The following is a 27,782-nucleotide window of genomic DNA, read 5'->3' on the forward strand; positions in this document are numbered from 1 at the left end:
GTACTCCAATATTGAAAAACATGTGCCCTATGCAAAGTTTTGGTATTCCCTTCCAAACCATGACCTAGATGTGGGTGTGATCAGTATAAATGATGATGTAGATATAGAGTTGCAGACTAGTTGCTATGAAGTGTTGCCCTATATGCATATTTATGTTGAGGTAGATGAAGCACCTCTGAGAATTCTTTCACCAGATGGCAAGGTCTTATTCATGAGGGTCCAACATGACGGCCCACTTGCCTTACATTACCATGAGAGTTCTTCACAAATGAACAAAGATTTGATTGTAAATGACAATAAAGCTTCACAAATTTGCATAGATTTGGGTATTGATGAATTAGATGGTGATGAAACTAGAGGACTAAAAGTTCCTCTTGAAGCAATTAAGAAGCATAGGAAAAAATCTGGTAAAACTCCAGTTAAAAGGGCATAGATAGTTGTGAAATTGGTGAAGATAACATCAAATAAATTTGTCCAAAAGTTGTTCCAGAAGAGTATACCAACAGAATCTATCGACCAAGAGGCATCATCAGTCAACAATAGCACAATAGTAGAACCTGTTGAAAGAGAGGAGCAACATGTTGACTTGGAGGCACAAATTAGAGGTGATGAAGAACAACCATGCACAAATGATGGAGAGTTCAAATTTGAATCATCACAAGGTTCATAATAGTTTAGAAAAGGTCTAGAATTTCCAGAAGATGAGGGCATGTTTGCAACTAGAGGTTTCATCTATACCCCAATCAAATTAAGGATCTTGTGCCTTTTCAAAATAGCAACAGACAAATCAGGAATCTAGTCACTTTGTAGTTAGTGGTTCATCTATACCTAAATCAAATCAAGAATCTGGTAGCTTTTCAGAACAGCAGCAGACAAATCAGGAATTTGGTTAATTTTAAGAGCAACAACAGACAAATCAACAACCTGAGAGTAATCATTGGAGAGATTCCTTAGCACAGTAACAACATAGAGATGAACATATTTAGTATAACAGTGACGATTGGAATGAGCCAATGATTACAAATGAAGTATTTCTATATTCTAATGATGATGAGAATGGTCTTGATTACTCATACTTCACGCTGAAGTGGAGTTTTAGAAGCCGAAGTTTGAGTTAAAAATTGGGAAAAAGTTCACAAGCTTTAAAAAGTTTAGGGAGATTAGGGGAGTGGAACATTAGAGAAAGCTATGAGTTTCTCTATGCTAACAATGATAGTTAGAGGATAAATGTCAAGTGCAAGAAAGGATGCTCATATGGGATCCATGCAAGAAAGGTTAATGGGGCTAGTACTTGTCAGATAAAGACTTTAAATGGAGAGCACCACTATGCAAATAGGCATACAACCTCAACATATTTGAGCAATAAGTTCTAAGAGAAGGCTAGAAATGACTCTAGTTGCAGCCTAAATGGAAAAATGAATGATGTCAGGAGGATTTATATGGTTAACGTTAGTGAAAAAAAACATATAGGACTAAGAGAAAGCCAAGGAGGCAATCAAAGGGTGCCATATGGAGCAATATAAAAGGTTGTAGGATTATGCAGCTACTATTAGACAATCAAATCCATACACACATATAGCTATACAAATAGATAGGAGGACTATTGATCAAAGGGCAACCTTTGAAAGACTTTCTATGGGTTGGGAGTCCTAAAACATGGCTTTCTAGTAGGCTATAAACCAATCATGGTTAGTTGTTAGCAACAATCGGAAGAGATGGAAATGATAATATGTTTCCTATAGCCATAGCTATTGTAGAGAGTAGTTTTTGAGAAAGTTGATTACTCATGTTGGGAGGTGAAATGGAGTGCCTTATAAATTCATTTCAGATAGATAGAAAGGGCAGGTAAATGCAATAAAGAAGCTATTTCCAGATATAGAACATAGGTTTTACCTTAAGCATTTGTTCAAGAACTTCAAGCTAAGGTTCAAAGACAATGATCTTAAAGAATTGTTATGGAGTATAGCATTAGCTACCAATATTGACGACTTCAAAAGGGCTATGGCTGATTTAGAGAGAGCTGACCCACAACATAGAGATAATTTGATTGCTGCATCTTGGTTAAAGAGGTTGCCTTTACACTTTTGGTCTAGGGCACACTATGGTACCAGTGCAAAAATTGACATACTAGTCAATAACTTGAATGAAAGCTTCAACAACCACGTTTTCAAAGCAAGAAGCGAGCCAATTGTGACTCTTCTTGAATTTTTAGAAGAAAGATGATGTAGCGGCTGATTGTGAAGAGACAAGGCATAGAGAAATATGGAGGCAAATTCTGTCCAAACATTATTGAGAAACCGCACAGGGGTATTGAGAAAAGCAGGCAGCTGTTTTTTGATGGAATTGATTCGTTAAAAGTTGATGGCTTCAACAAGACTTCAGCTGCTAATTTGACAACCAAGACATATACATGGGGTTCATTCCAGCTAATTTGAATCCATGAGTGCTTGCTATTTTTACCATTCAAAGTATGCAACTTAAAGTTGAGGACTATGTTGATAAGTGCTACAGTAAGGAGGCATACTTGAGGGCATATATGCTTATAGTATTGGCACTGTGCCTTCTAAAGAACATTGGGTTGATAATCAAATACAGCTGTTCAATCTACCACTTATGAAGAAACAACTTGTCAGACCAAAAAAACTAAGGAAAAGAGTCCTAATGAGCCTAGAGATCCCCAAAAGCATTCATAAAGGGATTGATAGTTATTGCAGAAGATATTAAAGGGCTAGATACAATTAGAGAACTTGTAAGTGGCCCCCTCATCCCAAGTGTAAATTGTACAGGATAAATTCAATTACATGACATCTTTTTTTCTACCTAATTTCTGATAACTTTGTATTTTCTTTTTCATTATAGACCCAAGCAAGCAACAACCAAACTACTTTATTTGGTGGATTGACTTCACGTGGCCCCCAAATTGTGCCGACTTCTACTTCAACCCTAGTTACACAAGCCACAAGCCCTCCATTTTCTCAACAAAATAGCACTATTAAAGCTAGTACCAGTAGTGCTTGTTCTCACGCCAAATGATCAAGAAGAATTAAAGGGTTAGAAGCCCCCCAACAGTGACCAATTGTCATGAATTCAACACTTAGGGAATGATAACATTTCAGGAACTCTTTTTTGCTATTTATTTGATGCTGTCACATCTGCACTTTGTTATTTAGTTGGTGTTGCTGGATCTTTTTGTTTTAGTGATAGTAGTGGCATTATTGCCAGGTTTTTGTAATGCCTTATTTCTGGAATTGCCATCTTTTGTAATTGAATTGAAGTGGTTATAAATACAAAGTGCATTACTGCTAGGTTCTCATCAATACAAACAGACACTATTGCCAGGTTTTTATCAATACAAACTGGCATTATTGCCAGGTTCTTATCATTGCAAACTATGGAATATAGTCATGTTTAGCTGGTTTAAACTCTATTATACTTCATATTACACTTAACAATCCAGTAAGCAACCTACCAATCATACAGGCTACAATTAGCAAATTAGCAAATTGAACTTTTTTCCATTAAGCAAAATCATTCATACATCTATCGCTTAATTTGCACATCACATTCTTCTAAAAACCAAAATGGTATCATTGTCTAATACAAGCAATAACTAGTAAGAAACAACAAATTGATAAGGACACAATCATTATCAATTTCAACATTCCTATTGTGCCTTCAATCAAGTTCATTGTCGCATATAGCTGCAAGAGGACCTCACTATTGTTCTCTTCCAAACTTCCCTCACTATTGTTCATTCTTAGAGGAAACCCACTACTTGAGTCCACTCTTGCTTCTAGGCTTTGATAGGTAGATTCATTGCCAATTAGATTGTTTCTTATCAGATTACACCATAACGAAAAGAAGCGGGAATTACTTTCACAATCATAATACAACATTTCTTTCATGGGTTTATCTAACTCGATAGTCTTGATTTTTGTTCTATTTTTGCACAAGCACTATCACTACTGGTACCTCAAATCCCTTGATCCTCCTCTAGAATTTGCATAAGTAGACATGTTGTATTTCAGATCTCCTTCTTCCTTATACCTCTGAATTCTTCATCTCTTTTCATTTCAGGCATTGATTTTTCTTTCTTTCTATCTCCAACGGCTGCAATGGAGGCTAAAAAGCTCTTTTGCCCTAATATCTTTCTTCTATTTGGCCACTTAAGGGTAATTTGGGAATGAAATTGTCATGTCGTCAAGGTCTGCTCAAAAGGATGTCGTGTAGACCTCACTAGTGGGTCACCTAGCCAATTAAGGGTCAAATTCCACATTAGTTAGAAGCATAAGATGGTTAGGTAAAGGTTTCTAAACTATCGAGGTGTGATATGTCTTTCGACGAAAGCACGGGGGGTTTTGTGTATTTTACCCAATATATCTATGATATTTAGGATTTTAAGAAATTGTTAGAATAATTATATTATTAGTTGATAAGATAATAAGTGCATATTACCTATAAGAGAAAATTGTAGTTTTGTCTCTAATGTTTGAACAGTGTGTTAAATTATTCCCTAATGTTTCGCCTAAAGCAAATTTTATCTCTAAAGTTTCTAGTTTTAGGCACATTTGAAACAATAAATTCAAGAATCACTAACGGTCAATATCAAATTGCCGTTAATCAACAACTTTAAATTTGTACTTTTAATCCCCAATATATTGATTTTGAATCATTATATTTTCTTGAATTTTAAATAATGATATTAAGGGTTTTAGAATGAAATGAGATGCAAATTAGAATGAAATTATATTAAATGGATAATAAGAATTCTAATTAAATATATTCATGCCATTAATATCTCACATACTTGTCATTTATTATTCGTATTATCCTCAGGGGAGAAAGAGGGAAAAAGAAAAAAAAAGAGGGGAATGGAGGAGAAAAGGGGGAAAGAAGAAGAGAGGAAGGGAGAAATAAGCGCAAAAAGGTGGCGAATGGGGGTAGCGGGGTGGAAGTGATGGCAACAATGGTGGGATGAGGTTAGGGCGACAATGGCGGAAGTGGAAATAATTAGGAAGGGTTGTGGTAGAAGAGACAATTGGGAATATATTTTTGGGAATTTTGGAGTGTATTTTTTAAAATAAAAATTAGGGTGTTTTAACAAGTTCCTATAGCTAAAGTTTAAAAAAAAAACTTTGTCCATTAAAAACATGCAAAATATAGGGGTGCCAAAATGGACCCTTGTTTTCGAGCTATAACTCAAGAATTTAATAGTTTGATCTCGAATTTTGACATCTCCAAATTTTGTCTCGAGGATTTAGCAGCATATTTAAAGCTTGGGCCATTGTTATGCTTGATACACATGAAACAATATGGAGAAAATTTGAAAGTTTTAAACTAATATAAGAGATTATGTATGTATGTATGTCTACATGTGCCCTTACTTGTGGGATGGGAAAGTTGGAATGGCTTGGTATTTTGTTTGCTGATTATAGAAATATGTGAAATATAAAAGAATTATAACTCCATCTCATGATTTGTTACCAAATGACCTTAATAGTCCCTCAACTAATTTAACATAGCCAGAATAGATTTAACCTTCATTTTTCCAATTTAATCCTTTTACTATTTTGTTATAGTCAATCCAATCTTTGTTGGCTAAACCATCCAAAATAGTAAGATTTTTCCACTAATGACTAGTCAAAACAGTACAAAATATGAAAGCCACCTAAAATCCTTCTTAAGAAAATTGGATTTAGGATGCGTTTGATAAAATTGAAATCTAAAAATTGAAATTTGAAATCTGAAGTCTGAATCCATTAAATTACTAAATTGTTAAGTATTGAACCTGATATATTTGAGTGTATATCACATTAATTGATGAGTAAATAGTTTATCACTTATTTTTTAGAACAAGTTTTATTTAGAAAATTTAATTCACTTAATTAATTCAGATATTCAATGTTTGGCTATCAAATGCATCTAAACATGTTAAGATTTGAACCCATTAAATTTTAAGTATTGAATTGAGTTATTAAATAGGGTCATAGTTTAGTAAATTGCAAAGAAATTGGATGAAATCAAGAGAAAAATATTAGGGCTTTGACAATAACTTTTTACTTAAAAAACTTTAATTGTTAACTATCAATCCGGTCCAATTTCTTTATAATTTTTCCAACTTAATTTGGTTTTTTTAGTTATAAGAAGGGTTCTAAGTGGATTTCCTTACTCCCACTTTGACTATTCATTATTAGAGAAATCTTAGTAATTGAATGGTTCAGTCAAATAAGGTTCTGATTGGATACAAGAAAGTAGTTTAAGAATTACATTGGCTACAATAAAGTTGATAGACTAATTTGACTTAGTAAAATAGTTGAGGGATTGTTGAGATCATTTGCTCAATGATCTCTTCATCCCTACCTACGCACTATTTGGATTGAAGGAAAGGTAAGAAAAGAAAAGAAGAGGACTTTAGTGGAAAAGAAAAGAAAGGAGAGTAGAAAAAATCAAATTCCATCCATCTTGACTGGATTAAATATGAAAGAAAACAATAAAAATATTATTTGGACTATGGAAGGAAAGAAAGTAAAAGAAATTATCACGTCTTAGTTAATTTTTTTTTATCTATAATTTAAAAGTCTAATTTGTAAATACATAAGATTTTTTAGAAAATTAAAAATTTTTTGTCAATCTTAGTTTACTTTCCTTCCATTTTCACCCACTTCTAGACTCAAAATAGGCATATAGAAAATAACTAGATTTTATCTCTCCTTTTCCCACCTCAAAAACCAATCCAAACATCAAAAACCTTATTCCTCCACTTCCTTCTCTTTCATTTTTTCCCATTCCTTAAAACAAATAGTGATTTTGTATATAAGAAATATCTTTTTTTTTTTCAATAGGGAAAAGGAGATTTAAGAAGCAAGTAAGAAGTAGGGGGATTTGAATCCATGATTTTTAATTTTTGGGGTCTCAACCTTAACTACTTTGTTGCTAGAAACAAAATTGTGCAAGGATAAAATTGCACATTATATTGTCTATCAAGGATGGAATTAGGTAACTTGTATCCTTTTTTTTTTTATAAATATCATAAGTTTAGATAAATATCAGATAAATATCTCTGATGAGATGAATATTAAGATATATTTTTATAAAAGGTTCTAAAAACCAAACCATTCATTGACCTAGAAAAATAAATGGGTCAAGAGTCACTGGTTCAACCGTTGGACTAACCATTATTAAATCGTGACATCATAAATATTATTAATAAATATTAAACATCTAAAAAACAAATATTTGTAAGAACTTAAGCCATATTGTTGAAGATAATCACTTCAATTCTCATTATATTCTTCTATGTAGTATTATTTGTCTGAGACTCAAAAATAGTCTTTATAAGTTAAAGGTTTAAATAGTATTATTTAATATATTTTTGATTTTCTTAAATTATATGAGTGCTAGTTGATGTGATAAAAATAAAAAGCTTAAAAGACATTAACAAATAAATTAAATGCATTCAAGATTTGAAACAAATAATATAGTTGTATATGTTATAAACGTTAGAAAGAGTTAGTATATAATTATAGAGTAGAGAGAGAGAGAAAGACAGAGAGAAACAAGTAAAATACGTCAATAATTGTTATTTTCTAATTAATTGGAGATAATAATGCATGGGCAATTGGTAAGATATTAAATTTAGAATGCCATTAATGGGATTTGTTGACAAATTAAAAATTGTTGGCTTAATTAAGGTTGGACTGATGCTCACAAAACCGTTCCCAGTTCAACGGTTTAGTGGTTGAATCGGATGATTCAATTGGTTTAATATAAAATTGATACTAACTAGTTTTTAAAACTAACCTAGATTGGAAAGCACGCTGGTCAACGGTTCAATCGGTTCGATCAGTTAGTCCAGACTGAGTTTTAAAACATTGTTTTTGTACCAGATCGTGTAATTTTAATTAGCTAAATCACACTAAAATATGAATACAGGAACTTCAATTGGGTGAAACTTCCGGATCATCAATATAATGTGACATAAGAGTTACCACAGAACACATGAAAAGGAAAAAAAATGAAAGAAAAAGATCTAAATCAAGATACTAAAACATAGCCAGCCAGCAGTAGTTTTTGTTGATGGTTGGAGGACTATGAGGATTGTGAAGTCCGTTTGTCCTCAACCGTTATTATACTAATGATTATTATTGTTTAGTGTTTACACGCTACAAAAGCATTATCTTATTTATAATGAGGATATAATTAAGTTTTCAAGGAAAGAAACAAAAAAGAAAAACTAGAGTCGGTGAAATCCCAGTCATCTAGATTAATCATTCAGTGTCTAGCCATCTTAATTCAGTGTATTGATTGTTGATTTTCCTGAATTAGTTTACAGACCGGACAGAATAATGACAGCAACATCACTAGACTTACCCCACCAATGAAACCAAACCAAGCAATCATACTAATAGAGCTAGGCAGCTAGCAATCAATATACCAAATGACTGCCTAGGAGCTGGAATCATTTCCAGCTGACTTCAAAGCAAAGCAAAGGTAAAGGCTACTCTCTATTTATCCTGACTTCCCAAAAAAGGCCGCACAGAAACACAAGCACTCTAGCAGAATGGTGCAACTGAGAGCCTTGCTGACTCTACTAGCTCTTTTTCTCCTTTTCTGCTCCTCCTCTGCCCATTCTGCTGCAGCAGGAGTCCATAGGAGAGCACAAGGGAAGCATGGAAGGCAGCAGAAGAGGCCACGGTTTAATCATGGAAGCTTTCGAGGGCATCAGAAACACCTTCTTGATCCCACAGCTGAGAACCCATTTCAGTTCAGCAAATTAGCTGTTTAGCTCCTTAGAGGAGAGAAGAAGGAAGTTGTTCTGTGTTATATCATATTGATGCTATCACCTGGATGTGTTATAATTAGTCCAGTGTCTGTCAACTTCATGTATCTATTCCTATGCATGGTCTCGCAATCTCTTGTATATGCACCTGTGTTCAAAATCTAAAATTTTCGGTACCAACCTGTGCCACAGCTGGAATCTTCAACTACAAATCCATTCGAATTCGATGTAGCATTTCGATTTTCCTTGAAAGGAAAGATGCACCCTCGTATCTTTAAGATGGTAAAGCAAGTTGGCCACAAATATCCTTGGTCATTCTTTTCAATAGGTTAGTCTGAACAAACCTATTAATACAAACTCAGGAAACTTTGTTTGGCATCCAGACGTATTCAGTTATGCCATCAAAGTAGTTTGGACACCTGATAGATGATAAAAAGTATCACAAAGTATACAGGCAACTCCTCTACGCGCCATCACCCTAAATCGTCACTTCATTTTCTGCAAAGTCCATTTACTTGTATGAATCAAGTATAATATATATTCTAGCTGCTCTGCAGCAGAAATCTAACATGCTGCAATACCTCATCTGGACTAATCTGCACGCATATCTTACAATTCCGGAGTAAATATTGATGTAACATTGACCGTCTGATGCAGTTATAAGCAGTCATTATACTTGCACTTCGGATAATCAGCACAAAAGCAAAGAGAATGGTAGGAACCTCAATTAAAATGGATGAAAGAAACAATTGGCCCAACTATCAGAGTAACAGAAGTTACAAGAAAAATATTACAGGTAAATGGGAATAACTGTATTTTCTGAATGATAAACATGAATGATTTGAAATCGGTGTATGTACATGCATATGGTGAAAATTTTGTTTCCTTGTACATCATTTCAGACAAAGCTGGAACTGGAGGAGGAGAGAGGAAAATTTTATAGAAGACAATTAAATAAAACAGAAAAGAGTGAGGTTTCTGTGCAGGTTGCAGCAACAGATATTGACCATGTAATTCTATATTACAGATTCTTCAAGCAACTTAAGGATGTTCTGCTCAGGGGCACTGATGGATGTTATGCTCAGATATTGACCATGTAATTCTATATTCCAGATTCTTCAAGCAACTTAAGGATGTTATGCTCAGGGGCACTGATGGATGGCAAAATCACACGGTGGGGAGGGGGCCGAGGCTTAGGTCCAGTGGTCTCTGGTTCTATGGCAGTCCCTTCTTGCATAACTGGCAGGTCAGACCTCCGTGCTCCAGCAGACACTCGCTCCTTCCATATTCTCCCATCCTAATGACCAAAGAGATATACGGTCAGAAGACAAACATACAATACAAGACAAAACAGAAGTCATAGGATATCCAGCAAAATGATTAAATGCAATCCTCAGTCCCTCCCCTTGTTTCCTTCTTAGGGTTCTAAAAACATACTCTTCTAGTCCGGTTGGCACTAGGGACAACACAGAACAACTAATGCTGTACTAAAACTTCAAACTGAATTATTGGGTAAATATAGATCATTCTTCTTTCTAGAGATCAGAACCAAATCAGAAGCCGAGAACACATTCCACTAAACTGTGTCAGTTGATCCTGTGTTTGAGAGCATAACACTTCACTAGATCATCAGTTTCTTGTGATCATATTCGACCTCATGCCAGCTTCAAAATGAACTTGATGCTGGCAGTATGTTACTGTTCAGGGTAATCTTTCTTCTACGGTGTCCAAAATCAAGGTATGCAATTCTGTAATGGCTTTTGCATTTCATTCACTTGCTTTAACTAGTTATGGGTTTCCTTAGCAAAAATTCCCTTAAGCATAACCCCTCCCAGTCACCCTCTCACCCCTCCGCACCGGTGCACCACCTTCCAGAAAAAGAACCAAGAATAAAAGCAAAGGAAAAAGGAAGGTGGCAAGATAGCCTGCTACATGGCTGTTTGTAACAAACAGGTGAAGAAATATTCATATGAATCTCTTTTTAGTCTTGCTTCATCCAAATAATTACCAAGTTCAATCTAGCGAAGGAAAATGCCTCGACAGTTTATTTAATGCCTAGAAGCATTACAAGTTCCTTAGCATGATTAAGTATTTTAATCATATGGACAGATAAAAGATTAAGTATTTTAAACAAGAGAAAGAACAAAGTCCAAGATTATAGGAAGTTATTACGAAAGTAACACAGAAACTCAAAGGGTGCACCACATTTCTAACATGTCTAAAATATGAGGAAATCAACTATATAAAAACATGAATATGTTCATTGTGGTGCCTATCCTCTTATCATAATTAAATTTCTTTGGATACTTATTTGACTCCACATGGAAATATAATTGGTTGTAGATCGCGCTTGACATTCTGGCATTACCATGTACACCACTTCATAGCTCCTGACTGCAAGAGGAATCAAATATCTAATACTCTGATATCCGACCACCTTATAAGATCCTACTACATCAGGTTTAAACAGCCAATCACATATTTAACACTGATGGAATATCAATGTTTGACTTCATGAATAAAGTCTTAACAAAACAATGAAGTGAGCCTAAGCAAAGTTCCCGAAACTTATATACGGTATTTAAATCCTTTAAAAGCTTAAAAAATGTCAAAATCCCTAGTTTTATGCTCTGTAAGTCACAGGACTTAAAAGCTCGAAGAGCCACCATGAAGTTCACGTCATCATATGGTACTCCAAGCTATTATTGCCTACCTTCTAATGGAAGACCACTACTGCCAAATTGATTGCCAGCTGACAAGATTAGACCTTTTCATTTTCTGCTTCTCCAGTAGGAGAAAAATTTTACCTATCAAATGCGGTGATTTAAGGCAAACAAACAAAAAGCATTTAAAAATATATCCGAGACCATCAAGATTAGGCAATCAATAAAACAGAACTCTTGTACTCTTTTAGCACTGAAACTGCCAAACAATTCAAAAGCTTTTCCATAATGCCTAATCATAAACCTTTGACAACACTCGGCAAAATCTTTGCTGTTAGTCTATGAACACTGTTAAAGGCTCCTAACACCATAAAAAGCTTTTCCTTTTCTTGTAATCACCATTTAACAACATACAAAGCTTTGCTGTTAGTCTATGAACTCTGTTAAAGGCTCCTAACACCGTACAAAGCTTTTCCTTTTCTTGTAATCACCATTTAACAACATACAGATGTGAAGGCCATTGTCATTACATGGTATGAAGACAGTTGGAAAACAATTAGTTTATGTACAAAAGTGAAACTGTGACAGATAATGAAAAACCTCAGGCAAGTAACTTTTATCCTTACCGATTTAAACTTATAGATCTCCAGGAGATTAAATTACAAAGGGTAAAAGTTGGCCTTTCTTGAGGTTTTCATATCTGTCACAGTGAAACTTTTGTTTGTCATCATGAATTAATTGGTCTGATGATCACCCTCAAACAATATAGAGATTCAAAGGTGGTAGTGATTAAATGGTACAAAGACAGTTAGAGAAGAATTAATTTGTGTTAAGAAACAAACCTGACACTGTGACAGATACTACAAAACCTCAACAAACTAACATGCTAGATGTTCCATTGCAAAATGAACATGAGATCAGTATGGCCCAATTTTAGTTTTCAAGGTATGAATGGTGAAGATCGACTCTTTGGGTACAACCAAGATGTAACTTTGAAGAAATTAAACATAACATGTCGTCAAGCTGTAAAACCACACGAGGTGAAGCTGGAAATATCACTTGCCAGTCAAAATCTGAATGCCATAAGCTCCACAAGTTATGAAAAAGTCAATTCACACAGAGTTTACTTATAACCAGAGGTAGTGATCCAAGTTGGCACCATACCTAATCTGTACATACCAAAAAAGAGGATCCATGACATGTATAGTGATGAAACAGACTGCTAAAAAGTGTATTTGACTGTGGTTCATCTGCACTGAAGGGCAGGCCTCTTTTATTTGACCAGGACTCAAAAGTGATTATGCTCGTTAGGCATGCAACTAACTCCTCCTAGGAAAATAAAAAATCTTAAGCGCAAGCGCAAGAAACATAAAACTATCATACTTACATTAAGAATTGAAGGCTCTGGCAATGGACATTGAATTGGTCGATCATTGTCATGAGGTTCAATTGGATGTTCTACTGGCTTAAATTCAACGGCAATTTCAATCCCATGGGTGGTAGCAGAGGTTGCCCCTGCAAGGGTAACTGCCCCTGTTGCCTCTAAGTTAGGGGGCAATACTTCCCTCTCGTCCTGCAGAAACCAAGAGATCTTAGCACATGCTAGACAACAAAACGCTAGTCAAAACAAAGACAAATAAATCGAAATGCTAGAGGCAGGTTTTCCAAATCTCTTATTTAATGTATATCATCTATTAATTATACGATAAACAGTAAAACCGAAAGGGAGACATGAAACGTGCAGCTGTAGCATAGACTTCATGGTGGATGGATACTCCACTATCGGAGCAATTTCAGACAATCAACTTCAAATTGCGCAACAAATTCTTCAAACTAAGCTAAATGCATGCATCACATGGTTACAAAACTCCAAGCATTCCTTTCCCCACTCTGGCTGGACCAAAACATTACAATTTACCAACAATGTCGACTACTATAGGAAAGTTAGCTTACAAGTTACTTAACAGGGCATCTAAGCCTCAGGTTGATTATTCCCCTTTTTGCATCATGCAAATTCAAAATAAATGCTCGTCCTTTTCAGTTATAAAACCATTCAGCTCAGCCATGACTCTACAACTAGACCAGCAAATTTCTCTCTAGTGTAAGATGTGCGACAACATATGCAATTGATTGATCAATTTCTCCACAAAAAGCTATCAAATTCTAATTGCACAAAGAGAAGGGTAAAAAACTGTGTAGCCCAAATTTAAGTCAAACTAATCCTAGAAAGCACCCCCCCCCCAAAAAAAAAAACAAAAAAGAGAGTAGTACCCAAGAATCAAAATTCAACAAATAAAAATAAAATAAAACAGACACAATCGAGTTTTTTCATTTCACATCCACTTAACCACAGGAGATACAGAAACAACTCTTTTAAGCCTAGATCACTGGAAAAAGAACAAAACACAGAAGAAAGAAATCATCAAATAATTGAACTCCTACAGAAGGTTGATTATATACATGCCTAGACAAAATGAGTAACTGAAATTAGGAAAAAAGAAATAAAGAAAGAAAATGCTTACAAGGGCACTTTGAGACCGACGATGGCCAACTTTACTGACAGAAAATCTTGAGAAAATTCCCACCATTTTGCTCGGGCCTTTTTGACTTTGCTTCCTGAACTGCAGCTCAACTGAAGCCTAGAGAAAGTTATATTCTTTGATGTTGGATGTGTCTTGTCCCAATTAAGAATCTGATGCTACTCCAATCTACCTCTCTCTAAAATATACACCTAGAGAGATAGAAAAAGAGTGGATATGATGTGAAATGTTGAGCTGAGGTAACTTGATTGGTGGGTTTTGGTTGGATTCTGGTTGTCCCCATATAATAATAACAGTAGTGTGAAAAAGAGGTAAATTAGGCAAATGTGTTTGGAGTTCTTGAGATACATTATTCAGAAGTCAAACAGCTGAAGAAAAAGCTGCGATTAATAAGAAAAGGGCGGTTGAGAGATATCATTAAAGAATAGATGCAATAAAAATGGAGTTCAATTGGTTAAGGTAGCAACTGCAGACGACACCATGTGATAGGTGTCGTTCGTCTGTTTGGTTGCTGGTTAGGTTAAAATTGTCTGTAAAGACAGGGAGCCTTTGGCATACTGTAGAGCCCAATATGGGGAAGTGCTTCCACTTTGGTCGAAGTTGATGTGCTTGTTCTGAGTTTGGTTGTATAGATTTCCATTTTAGAAAAGAGGTTTTAAACTTGGGAGTTTTCTAATTGAGAACCCATTCTAATACGTCTAAATTTCATCTAATTTATTATATATATATATACATACATTAGCAATTACTTTAGATTTCACCTTTTTAGTTGGCAAAATAGATATAGATTGAGTTAGATTTCATTTTTATGAGAAAAAATGATTATAACTTAGGTCAAATTTTACTTTTTTTTTGAGATAAAAATGAATATAGATTGGGTCATTTATTTAACTGCAACTAGTATCTAACATTTTTTATCCTAAAAAAATGACCATGTATCGATCACCTGATGGATTCATCACATAAAATTGGTCAAAAATTTAGGTTGGAATCAAATTTTGCTGATTATATTTGATAAAAAACATAAAGTTATCATTTTAAAAGTTAAGGACAAAAAATTCATTTGATGAAATATAAGGGACGTTATGAACTATTTTTCCGGTATAAAATAAGGTAATATAAGTATATGCCAAAACAGAAGAAATTCAACGAGTGCTCTATTCCTCAAGCAGTAACAATTTTCCAAAAGAAGTATTTAAGAGTCAATAGAAAAACTCTAGTGCCAAGGGTTATAATATTTTTTGCCTTTTTTCCTAGCCAAGAACAGAAAATGGAAAAAAAAAAGAAAAGAAAGAAAGAAAAAATCCAATGATGAAGATATGCCGATTTGCAATAATACAATAACCACCAAGAGTTATTGCTGCCCACAAAACAGTTTGCACAGGCGGCCACCTTTCCCCACAAGATCCCCACAAAACAGTTTTTCAAGGGTCTTCATTGTCTGCTTTTCTGATGTATATGTGTTGTCTTGAAACGTACTAATAATGTTGGTTCTAGGCATTTGTTTGGCCAATTTCCCTTTTCAATTTGAGTTGTTGCCCTATACTTTTCATGAAGCTTTAGCTGAAAAAAAAAATCAGCACTTAATGGGACCTTCTGTCTCCTTGATATCTTAATTCACAATAAACTTCAAGCAGAATCACTCGTTTCGTGGAGGAGGGGCTGGAAGACAACCGTTCCGGAAGGTTCATGGCCATGATTAGGCCAAAAAAATTTGTGCGGCTCAGATCACTCCTTATAACTCGATTTTCACGTCGTGTGAAACCCACAAAAATGTTGTTCTAGTGTTATTCGCTGTTGTTCTATTATTACACCTTGTACAGATAATGTTACACCGTGTGCAAATGGTGTTACACCTTTCGGAACGGTTGCTCTGACAACCGTTCCAGCCTCGGATCCCTCATTTAGTATATGCATCACTTGACACTTCAAAATCTAAAAGGTGGTGGAAGATTTAAACCATTGCCATTTTCTTTGTGTAGCGACTCTGATTGGATGGTTTCTAAAGTCTCATGTTAATAGACCTTAACTGAGTTTGGTTAAAGTTTTGAAGAGTTTTAATCCACTCAATCAATTCATTTAGACGTAAGCTGCGAAATGCAAAAGCTATTTGAATAATTTACATTCATGATCGGTAACATTTGATGAATTTTTAGCCATGTCATCAGACGACGTAATGTAAATGTCATACTATTTTCTGACATGTAATGCCAAGTCATCACCATTTGCTGACAAGGATAACATATACATTCCATGTTAGCCGATTGAGATGATGTGGATGCTACGTCGATAGTGCTATCTAGGTGGCTTTCATACGTTTCGCCACATCGGGAATCTGAGAGTACATATACAACATCGCATCAGAGATTATCACATAAGATGGCACATAGGGGGTTTGGGTGGTTAGTATATTAGTCTCCTGTGAGACCCTCAAAAGTTGCCGGCTTTTGTGGGTTCTCATGGGGTTAAGGTTAGTAAAAAAGTGTCCAAAAGTCTGCTGATTTTGACAAAAAAAAAGACATCAGCCTCGTCCCGGGGGAGTATGGGGTCTCTTTAGGTCTAGCAGGCTCCCTTGTGGAGGTTGATATCTCACATCGGGGTTGGGGGGGTTTGGGTGGTTAGTATATTAGTCTCCTGTAAGACACTCAAAAGTTGCCGGCTTTTGTGGGTTCTCACGGGGTTAAAATTAGTAAAAAAGTGTCCAAAAGTCTGCTGACTTTGACCAAAAAAAAAAAAACATAAGATAGCACATAAGCTGGGCCATCTTATGTGTTGAACACGTCAATGATGACATCATGCAGACGTCATTCATGGAAGATGTAGCAGCCTGATCATCATGTCTTATTGATACCACGACCACGTTTTAGCACTCTCAATTCATTGTGGTAACGTCTTAGCCATGTTAGAAGTGTCATTTACGTGGTTGTCCTCTATGGCAGCAACCCAGCCATTGTATCTTAGAGCATTCACAGCAATGTGTAATGGGGGGTATAATGCCCCCCATTACACAGCTCCATGACACGGTCTTCCATTGGAGCCGTGTCATGGAGATTACACACACAATACTGATGATATGCGTCATGGAAGATGCTGTGAGACCCAAACGGCATTACAACACTAGCAAACGTCCAAATAGTCAACATGAGACAGTATTTTACTTGGTCATTTTTTAAAATATTTTACAACGGTCATTTTTTGAACTAGTCATTTTATAACGGTCTTTTTTTACAACTGCTATATTTTAGCAACGGATAATTTATTTTACTTCCTATAAATACACAAAGTAATTTTTTTATTTCACCTCACAATCTTCTACTCCATTATCTCTCCTGCTCCCTTATTCATTATTTTCAATCTCTTTACATAATTTTATAAATTTCAGTATTTTATCATTATGGATGAGAATCTTAGTAGTTTTAGAAATATGTTAAATAGTCCAAATATAGAAAATTCATCCGCTTCACAAAATCAAAACCACCAAAATTTCCAATACGGACCAAATTTGCCAAATTATCCATTTCAATTCCAAATTACCCAAATTATCCAAATTTACCCAATTCCAATCATCCATCAAATTTCCAAAATCCACCACATTTTCCGTATCAAATTCCCATGTATCTGTCACCTAATTATTTTAATCCTTCTATGGGAAATCACTATATACCAGGGTATTATAACCTTGGTATGGGTTGTGGAGGCTCAACGACTCCGTCGGAAATAAGGAAGGATTTTGATTTCACCGGTCAACAAGATAATGCAACACCAACGGATTCAATTTCGGATTCTCAATTTCCGCCGTATTCAACACAACGTGAGGTAGAAAATATAAATCTCACAAATGAGGTGGTGGAAGAACTTGACGGTAAACGCGTTCCATGGAGTGTGGATATGACAAGATGCTTGCAAGTGCTTGGCTCACAATTTCAAATTGCAGCGTTGTGGGTAACTCTCAAAATGAAGAGAGTTTTTGGAAACGAGTTGTCGACTACTTCAATGAGAATCGAAAATCTGGACCACCGCGAAAATATAAAGCAGTGGAATCACATTGGCATTGGTTGAGTCGGATGGTTAATGAGTTCAACCAATATTACAACAGATTGGTCAACGAACATCATAGCTGGTGGAATGATGACCAGATCAAGCAACACGCACGTGAGCTATTTCATCAGAATAATAACAAGCATTTTTTACATGAACATGTGTGGGTGTTGTTGAAAAATGATCCGAAGTGGAGGGTAAATACTCCTATGCAGCGTTCTTAAAAAAAGATAAGGACTGATGAAAGCGGGGCATACACTTCTTCATCCAATACGAATTCAAATTTTGACATCGATGATAATGAAGCACGTGAAGTTCACCCACCTGGTCAAACAGCATCAAAAAAGGGAAAGAGAAAGGCAAAATCAAAGGTGAACGAGGAAAATGTGAGTGGGGAATTTGATCAAATCTGAAAAATGTTGATGCAGCAAAAAAAAAAGAAAATTTGCAAGCTATGGAAAACTTGGCAAATAAGTTAGAAAGTTATAATTTTCGAAGTGATTACGAAATCTTACTCAAGGATACCACGGGCATGACCGATCAACAGCTTCGAATTCATGAGCAAATGTGCTCCATCCTAAAAGCCAAATATAATATTTCTTAGTCTATTTTTAATTTTATTTTACTATACGGTGCAATAAGATGCAGATAAAACCATGTTGTATCATATTAATCACTTGTGTAGTACATTTATGGAGTAACTAGACACAAGCTATGAAATCCGACCATGGATTCGAAACCAAGCTATAAAATCCACCATGGATTGAAACTAGGTTATGAAATCCGGCCATGGATTTGAAACCAAACCATGAAATTCGGCCATGGATTCGAAACCAAGCTAACGAAATTAGAATTCGGAGTTTTAAATTAATATAATATTAACAAATTTATAATTTATATTATATAAATATAATTATACTTAATTAAATAATTGTAATATATATTTATATAATATATTATGTAAATGTATATAATAATTATACTTATACTAATATTATAATAAAATATATTATATAAATATATATTCATTATACTAATATATTCATTATAATATTTTTAAAATTTTCACGTTTGAGGTGTCACGTCAATAATTTATTTTTAAAAATTGAAGTTTTTAAAATAATAAAATTTTTTATTTATGGGTTATGAGTTGTACAATATTAAAATAAAAAAGGGGAGAGAGTATAATAAAAAAGATAGTGAAATGCTGATGTGCCATATGGACCCATGCTATTATACTCTGTGAATGTAATCCATTGTGGATGAGAGTGTAATAAAAAAATGAGATAGTAGAATGCTAATGTGGGATAGTGAAATGTTGATGTGGCATGTGGATTACACCCTAAAGGTGTAAACTATTGTGAATGCTCTTATATCATCATCCACATCATCTATCTTGATGACATGTACAACATGTCATTGGACGTGTCTGACATGTAGTCCACGCCATCTTACTTCCAACGCTACAGTACTGCAATGGAAGCATTCAAATATGACGTTTCTGCTAGCTAAAATCCTCATTAATCCAATGTGGTTCCACGTGTGGGTGGTGACGTGATTTGGCTGACATGTCAGAAGGTCTGTCTGACTTGTCAGCTTGATCAGCTTGCCATGTCATCCGATGAAGCTGAATTTCTGCCAATCGCGTGTACTCACATCCTTGTGGCAGATTAGACGATGGAAACGGAGTTCTAACTTCTGGCAACTTTCATTCCATTAACTATTTGTATGTGTGCAATTTACATAAAAGCATACACTTTACCAAAAGTATTATACTCACTAAAACAGATACTTTTTATGTTTATTATGAATGCTGAAAACATACACTTTACCGAGTTGTTCCACAATTTTAAATTAAAAACAAGATTTACAAATATCTATTGATATAATACTTTATCCTCCATTAATCAAAGGTTAATTTTTAAGGCACAATTTTTTAAAATATGTTATACTTTAATAACTATTAACTAAAATTACATATTACATTTAAGTATAGCACAAATTTTTTTCCTTTTGTAACATAATAAAATACTAAATTATGAACATAACTTGAATATATTACACATGTATATTGGGTAGATTATAATAGTATATTTGATGCAAAATTACATTCAATTAGCATATTTGTGTACTTTTTTTTGTCAATGTCTTTCCCTAAATAGCATGTATTAGTGTGGGATAGCTAGATTTATATGTCATGTAATAGTGACACAATATTTTATTATGTAATATTAGAAATCATTCATACATACAATATTTTTTGTTATGTTACAAAATAAAATTAGACACGACGCGCGAACATAACTGTAGTTGTCTCATTATTAGATATTTTGAACTGTATCACTTGAATCCTTATACTATATAAGAATGAGTTTAGGGTAAAGATGTTTTTTGGATTTCAACCGTAAGGATAGGGCTATTTTGGGAATGTAAGAGTTTGAAGTGCAATTGGAGTATTGAATACAAGTCATTATAGCTAATTTAGTTTTGTTGTAATTACTTAGATGTCCTTTTAGACATTTAAAGCTAGGGGTGATAGATATTCGATTGAACATTGGGTATAACTAAATTCAGCTTGTGTTTTAGTGAAATAACATAAAAGCCCTTCTAGTCATTTAATTGTATTAACATCCAAGTCTCTTAATTTCCTAAAGCATTTCTCATCAGTTATCTGCAAACTTATGATATATAGATACTAAGACACAATTAATGCCAATTAGTAGAGAAGTTTGCTTTCTTGGTCGTTACCCCCATCTGTTCATATTCATTTCATTTACATACAACTTTCTTTCACCACAATCATGTAGCCTATTAAATTTGGATATTGCTATATTAGCTACTCCTCTTCCCCATTTTGCAACACCTTTCTCAATAAGTATATTTTCTTTAGCCAATCTACTTTTTGCTTGTAAGAAATCTCAATAGGTATGTTTTCTTTAACCAATCTACTTTTTGATTGTAAGAAATCTGTAATCTTGAAGGTTGTATGTGTGATAATTTTTTAGTATTTTAATTCAATTGTCCATATTAGATAGGCATGATAGGGAGGAGATCACATTTGTTAATTATTATTTGTGGTTTAAAGTAAGTTTATCATTATAAATTTTCCCATATGTAGATTGCATCTACTTTTGTTGTTTTAACTATTAGTTATGATAATTTTCAAATTGTTTGTTATTTTATTGATGATTCCATTTAGGCAAATTTTTCACTTCATTTGATTTGCCAATAGGTTTAACTATCTACTTAAAACTATTTAGCTGCAAATCTAAAGTATGTACTTCATTACTTTTAATTGTTTTCTTGAATTGAGTGGTCTAAGATGTTTTACTACTTTATTTGACGTGGTTATTCCTCTAAATTAGCATTTTAGTTGTTGTATATCTTTGCAACTAGATCAAAAACTGATGTTTAGTGATTGTAATCCCTATCCAGAAGGAGATGCTTTACTATATGTTCTAAATCATACAATAAATCATAATTGATGGATTGGTGAATGTGGAGATTTCATGATGATATGTCCTTGGAATCAATATAAATTCAAGAATTTAGCTTGCAAGAACCGAAATTCCACTAGCAATGATTTTCTTCAAATATGCTAATTGTTCAAATCTCACTTATATGACAAGATAATGTGGTGAATTGTCCTTATATTAAGATCAAATTCAAACTAAACAATAGATTTTAATATCCATAAAGTGCATGAACAGATATAAATAGGTCTTTTATTTTATTAGGTTAGATGCAAAATAGTTGATCGTATCTTATAATTTTGGTTGATTTCATATTAGTATACTTTTTAACTCAATATGTAACTTATGATTTTTCTATTTAATATCATATATTAAAATTGTCATACTTTAATTCTTATACTACAAAATACCAAATAATAATTATTAACCATCTTTAATTATAAGTACTAAATTTCCACGCGTCGCGTGGGCTTTTCCTCCTAGTAAAAGTTATAAAACATATGGATGAATAAAAAAATTGCATACACCTAATGTACTGTTTCTTTTATGCTGAATCATTTTAAAATGTGCTGTGTATGTAGAGAGAGAGAGAGAGAGAGAGAGAGAGAGAGAGAGAGAGAGAGATTACATTTATTTGAGCATTTATGCTTGATACTCATGAAATAGAGGGGCGATGATTGCCCACTTAATGTTAAAGACAGTTTTTTATTTTTTCGCATTAGACCTTAATTTCCATATTCCAACCTGAAATGCAAAATCTATCCAACCAAATAGTCCGAATTGATAACTTCAAACCCAAAAAAAAAAAAAAAGAGAAAGAAAGAATAAAAAAGGACGACATCTAGTAATTATCATAAGATTAGGATCAAACTTCAGCTTATATATGAGTGGGTCAATTCATAATGCAGTACCTGTTTTCACTCTAACAAAATTTCTTGAATAAGAGTCACAATTTTTTTTAAAAAATTTTGTTAGGCATGGAGATTACGATTCCAATGGAATTGTAATTCTGTTGCAGACCTCTTTACTTAATATTATATTCAACATTAATTACATTATTGTATTTCCCATTAATTAACCTCTAGGCTATTAGTAACTGGACACTTACACTTTGGCTCTCAAATGTATGATGAACTTCTCAATGCTGGAGTACACAGCTGACTATTAGTTGCTCATAACCTTAAAAAACATGAAAAGATGCAAAGAATTATTGAAACCTCTGGTTTATTTATCATACATGGTATCATAAGAGTTTATACTGATCTGAATATGCTTGTGTTGTATCCGATTCTTTGTGTCTAGTTTGAGGCATAAATGAACTTTCATACTACAAACTTTTCTAATGTTTGAGGAGATAATATAAAAACCAAATAAGAGTAAGTGAGGTCTAGCATGAACAAGGCCAGGGGGTAGCAAGAAAAAAATTCTAGAATTTATGGGGTGAGAGAGGAAGATAGGATATTGCCCTCATATTTTTGTTAACAAGGGAATCCGCAGTCGCTATTTGAGAGTGCGCATTGGAAAAATCCTGTCCCGTGTAATAGTCTGCTAACCACAGGAAGGATAAGACGCGCTAAGCGAATCCTGTGCGACGAGTAGATATCCCAAGAGAGATTCAAACTTGACTTGATAGGAAGGGATGACATCAATTCTATTATCTCGACCAACTTAAGGGACATATTATCCTCATATTTACTTAACTCTAATCTCACAATCCACCTAAATTTCACTACTTATACTCCTCTATGAAACTCGACAATCCAAATAATAATAGTCAAATCAATTGACTTTTCTAATCTAAACTCCTAGGTTCTTCTAAAATAGGTTTTAAAGAAATTATTGCATATGATGGGTCTACCACGATTTAGTTTGCATTTACAGGCACTAGATATAGAGAATCAGTACTCCTAATTTTTAGCTGGTATTTTCTATTTGATACCAATTTACAACTTTTTTAGATCGCAGACATAGTTTGGAAGTTAGAAGAACTGTTGACCATTTACTTTACAACTAATGAGAATTGAAAAATTAGTTTAGGTAATAGACTACTGAAAATGGTTCAAGCAATACACTATCTCATAACATATAAAATAAGCTTCAAATGTGAATACAATTAATAGCATCTAGAAATGTGAAGGAAGATACTCAGCCCAAAACAGGAAAAAAAAAGGTCAGAAAGAAGCCATTAGAAAAGAGACTAATGACAAATTTATGCTAATATGTGAAGTTCTTTATTAAGATTGTAAAGACTTTTTCAATTGCTAATCAAAATTTTCATCAATCAAAATTAAATTAAATTTCAAAATCTTAAATGATCAACTGCGGCAATAGTAGTGGCATTTCACCCGCATTCATAAGCAAATATGTGATCCGCATGAGAGGCGCAAACACAAGTCACTAAGATCATTTTACCTGCAAATAAAAATTGGCCCCAAGTTATAAAAAACATATGAATGACAAAGAAAAATTACAACTTCTTGGCAATCAAAATAATCGAGCATTCCTGGCACCTAGCATGTTTTAGGGAATGTATCCTGCACATAGCGTGAAGCTTAGAGGTATACGATAGATACTGATGTATACCAGAATCTCTATGATATATAGCTCACTTAAACTCCCATCTTTGGAGACTGCATTCCATGAAATTGGATTCTATTAGCACTGAGCCTTCATTTTCATCTTTTCACATTCTTCTTCTGTGCACTTTGGACTATATTGCCTGAAAAGTGTCATGCATGCTACCTTGAAATTACTTTTATTCTGTCCTAATGATCGTCCAGAATTGGTTCTGTTATCTTCTTCTTTGGATGGAGAAGTCTCTCAACTAGGAATTCCAGTACCTTTGGTTAGAATTTACTCCCTTTTCCCTCTTCACATAAAATGAAACAAAAAAGTAATATAATCAATATGCAAGGTCTTTACATTCAGTTACAAACAAAGATGTATGCATTAAAAAAAAAAAAACATTGAGTCAGAGAAACTTGTATGATTGCAGGCTTTAAAGCAATCTTAAGTCAACAAGAAACTTTCCACAAAGTGATCTCTTCCTCTTTTTATAGGAAACGCTTCCATAATTTGCCATCTTTCCAGTTTGCAATAACAACTTCGGAGACGAGAGCAATTTTTTGATATTCTTCACTTCCTTTATCCTGCAGCTTCACTATCAACTCATTGCTCATATCAGCAAGCCCAAGAGATTTGAGCTCGTTTAAGTTTTGGATTCCCCATGGTAGTTTTTCCACTAATTTACACTCTGCCATGACTAGTTTATGGAGGCAAGGCATTGCGCGATCGCCCACTCTCACGCACTTCAGTTTCTGCAATCTTGTGAGCTCTAATCTCTTGAGTTTCTGAAATCCTCCAGCCATGAAATAGAGTTCCTCTCCTTCATATGCGTTATTGAGTGACACATCTACCAGATTTGGCAAACTCTGAAGAGACTCTAGAAGATCATGCCTCAACCTGCTGCCAAACAGTTGAATTGTGGTCAGGTTTTGAAGAGAAGCCACCCACGGTGGAATCATCTCTAACCGGCCGCCCAGTTCCAACACTTGAAGAGCTCGAGGGGTTGGAGAGATGGGATGCAGCAAATCAAGAGTATCATCTTCTTTAATTGAATTAACGCACAATTGTCTGAGATTAGTCAGCTTCCCCAGAGAGGAACAAAGTATCGCCCCATCAATTTTTCTCAGCTTCGAAATGCCTAACTTCCTTAATTGAGTGAGCTTTCCTATTTCCATTACTAGTGTTTTGTCATGGTCTGCATCTATTGAATGTAAAATCTCCAAGAAGAGTAAATTTCCAATTTGGGAAGGAGGTTTAACGCCGCATAAAGCAAAATCTTTGCCTATGTGATATACTAAAAGAATGCGAAGTTTTCTGAGCTGTAGAATGCCAACGGGCAGCTCCCTCACTTTGGTGCCAATCAAATTCAAGTATTCCAGGCTATGAAGCTTACCAATGCATGGTGGAATGATTTGAACTCCTGTGTCCCTTAGATTTAGAAATTTGAGACGAAATAGTTGGAAAACTTCCTTTGGGATGTTCGTCAATTTTGCTCCTTCTAAATGCAGAACCTTCAGCATCTTTGGACCACCACTTAAGATCTTAGACAATGAGGAGTTGAACAGGGGATCTGTGTATCCAAAGATCACCAAAGACCGAAGATGCCGAAAGTGTTTGCATTCTTGGTGGTTCTCATTGTATCCATGAATTGCTAAGCGTCTGGGTTTATCTGGCAATCTTGCACAATCTCTTGAGCATGAGGAAGCTACATTCACAAAGTTTTCTTCTCTTGATTTTGTCAGAATGATTTCGCGCAGAATGTCATGGACACGGCAATATCTAATACCTCCATCACGGTAGAACTCTGCCACTTGGATTAAGCTTCTGTTAACAAGTTCATTCAGATACCCCAGGGCTACTTCAGTAGTTGTCATTCCTTTCTTTTCATGTATGAATCCTTCTGCGATCCATCTGGGAATTAATAACTCCGGATCCATTTTCTGGTCTTCAGGGTAAATGCTTATATACAGCAAACAACTTTTAAGGAAGAAAGGCAAATCATTGTAGCTGAGAAGTAGTATATTTTTTACCTTTTCCAATTTGCCGATTCCTTCTAGCTCTCCACCAAGGCTCCGATGAGTCATCTCCCACTCATCCAGTTTGCTCTTGTTCTTCAAAGCCAAAAGACCACCAATTGCTACAATCGCTAGTGGCAAGCCCTTGCATTTACTAAGAATGCGTCGTGAAACATCCTCGAGATTTTGAGGACAGCAATTATCCCCAAATGTTTTAATGCAGAAAAGATTCCAGGACTCTTCAACAGGCAAAGGCTTCATCTCGTGTATGTAATCACGGGATTCTATGCATGAGCCGATGGCTATGTCAGCAATTCTTGTTGTCAGCATTATGCGACTACTGTAGCTGCCATTAGGTAAAGCATATTTGATTGCTTCCCATGAATTCATGCTCCAAATATCATCAAGAACAATGATATACCTTCTCTCTTGCAGAAAATCCTTGACAAATGCCCTCAATTGATTGCCCTCCATCCACTCCACTTGTTGAGGGACTGGTTCACGGATTTCATTGTGCAACTGCTGAATCAAGTCCTTGAGGATGACCTTCATGTGAAATGTTTGAGAGATAGTTAACCAAGCATGGCAGTGGAACTTTCTCTTCACAGTAGGATCTTCATAGACTCTTTTTACCAAGGTGGTTTTACCTAGTCCCCCCATACCAACCACTGAAATTACCTTCAGGTGGGAATCATCAGCAAGGACTCGTGAAATGAGTTCCCTTTTGGGCTCATTGATTCCAACGAGCTTGGCTTCTTCAACTAAAAGTGCGTTCCCCCTCACATAACTCGTTCCATCTTCCGTAGCATCGGAAGAGCTGGATCCCCTTCTGAAAGTACTATACGTGGACTGGTATCTCTGATGCCTTGCAGATATATCTTCTACTCGAGACCTGATATTCTTTAGCCTAGAAGAAATCTCATAGCGGACTCTTACATTCTTGACTGAGCAAAATATCTTTTTAATGCGCCCGAGTAGCCCATCAGCATGATGACAACCAAACTTCATTTCAAATTCATCAAGAACATCTTCTGTATCAGAAGCAACCTCTCGCACTTGCCTAAGCCATTCTTGAAGCTCATAGACATCATCTTCTTTAGCCTCAGCATCTCTGAGGAAAGCCCTCATGCTTCCCAGCTCATCTTTGATGAACTGCACGTCTTTTTCAAGTCCACTACCCAGATTAGTATTCTGCTGAAGGAGGAAGGTTGACAGTTCTTTAAGCAGAAAAGCTACAGAATTCTCTGCCATTACTTCTCGCACTCAAGTTTCGGGAATTTTTTTTTTGTGAGTCAGAAATTTCAGGAGGTTTGGTGAAAATTGAGAAACTAATTGTCAGTGGTTTATGGAGTGATGAAAGATGTTTGAAAGAGTTGATCTGGGTTCAACCTGAACAACAAACTTTCCAGCCCCTTTCCTAATTGTTAATCTTCTTCAAGATGATATTTGATGGCATAAGAAAGAACAAACTAATCAGAGGCAGATGGGCAGAAGAAATGGAAAATGATAATATCGTGATGTTTATACCACAAATAATCTCACCAAATGTGAAAACAAAGACAAGAAGTGAAGAACAGAAAGAAAACGGATGACAAGTGGAAATGTTTATGCAATTGCATTGAAGCAGGACGATTGACTTTAGGGAGGAAAAGACGTGAAAGTTTGCCCTTCTCCAATAATTAGATGCCGATTACATGGAAAGAGAAGAC

At 34.9% G+C, this 27,782-nt stretch overlaps 2 protein-coding genes across 2 annotated transcripts; both read right to left on the reverse strand.

Annotated features, from left to right (window-relative positions):
* Positions 1-9,594: 9,594 nt before the first annotated feature.
* LOC113705064 (uncharacterized) lies at positions 9,595-14,588 on the reverse strand. The gene is made up of 3 exons (XM_027226939.2): positions 13,965-14,588; positions 12,830-13,015; positions 9,595-10,076 (listed from the first exon to the last, which is right to left on the reverse strand). The coding sequence occupies exons 1-3, from the start codon at positions 14,028-14,030 to the stop codon at positions 9,882-9,884; spliced, it is 447 nt and encodes a 148-aa protein (XP_027082740.1). The 5' UTR covers positions 14,031-14,588; the 3' UTR covers positions 9,595-9,881.
* A 9,786-nt stretch (positions 14,589-24,374) lies between these two features.
* LOC113703299 (disease resistance protein RPM1-like) lies at positions 24,375-27,782 on the reverse strand. Its single transcript, XM_072062144.1, has one exon. The coding sequence runs from the start codon at positions 27,322-27,324 to the stop codon at positions 24,547-24,549; it is 2,778 nt and encodes a 925-aa protein (XP_071918245.1). The 5' UTR covers positions 27,325-27,782; the 3' UTR covers positions 24,375-24,546.

The sequence above is a fragment of the Coffea arabica genome, chromosome 8e (genome assembly GCF_036785885.1).
Source record: "Coffea arabica cultivar ET-39 chromosome 8e, Coffea Arabica ET-39 HiFi, whole genome shotgun sequence".
Classification (NCBI taxonomy): domain Eukaryota; kingdom Viridiplantae; phylum Streptophyta; class Magnoliopsida; order Gentianales; family Rubiaceae; genus Coffea; species Coffea arabica.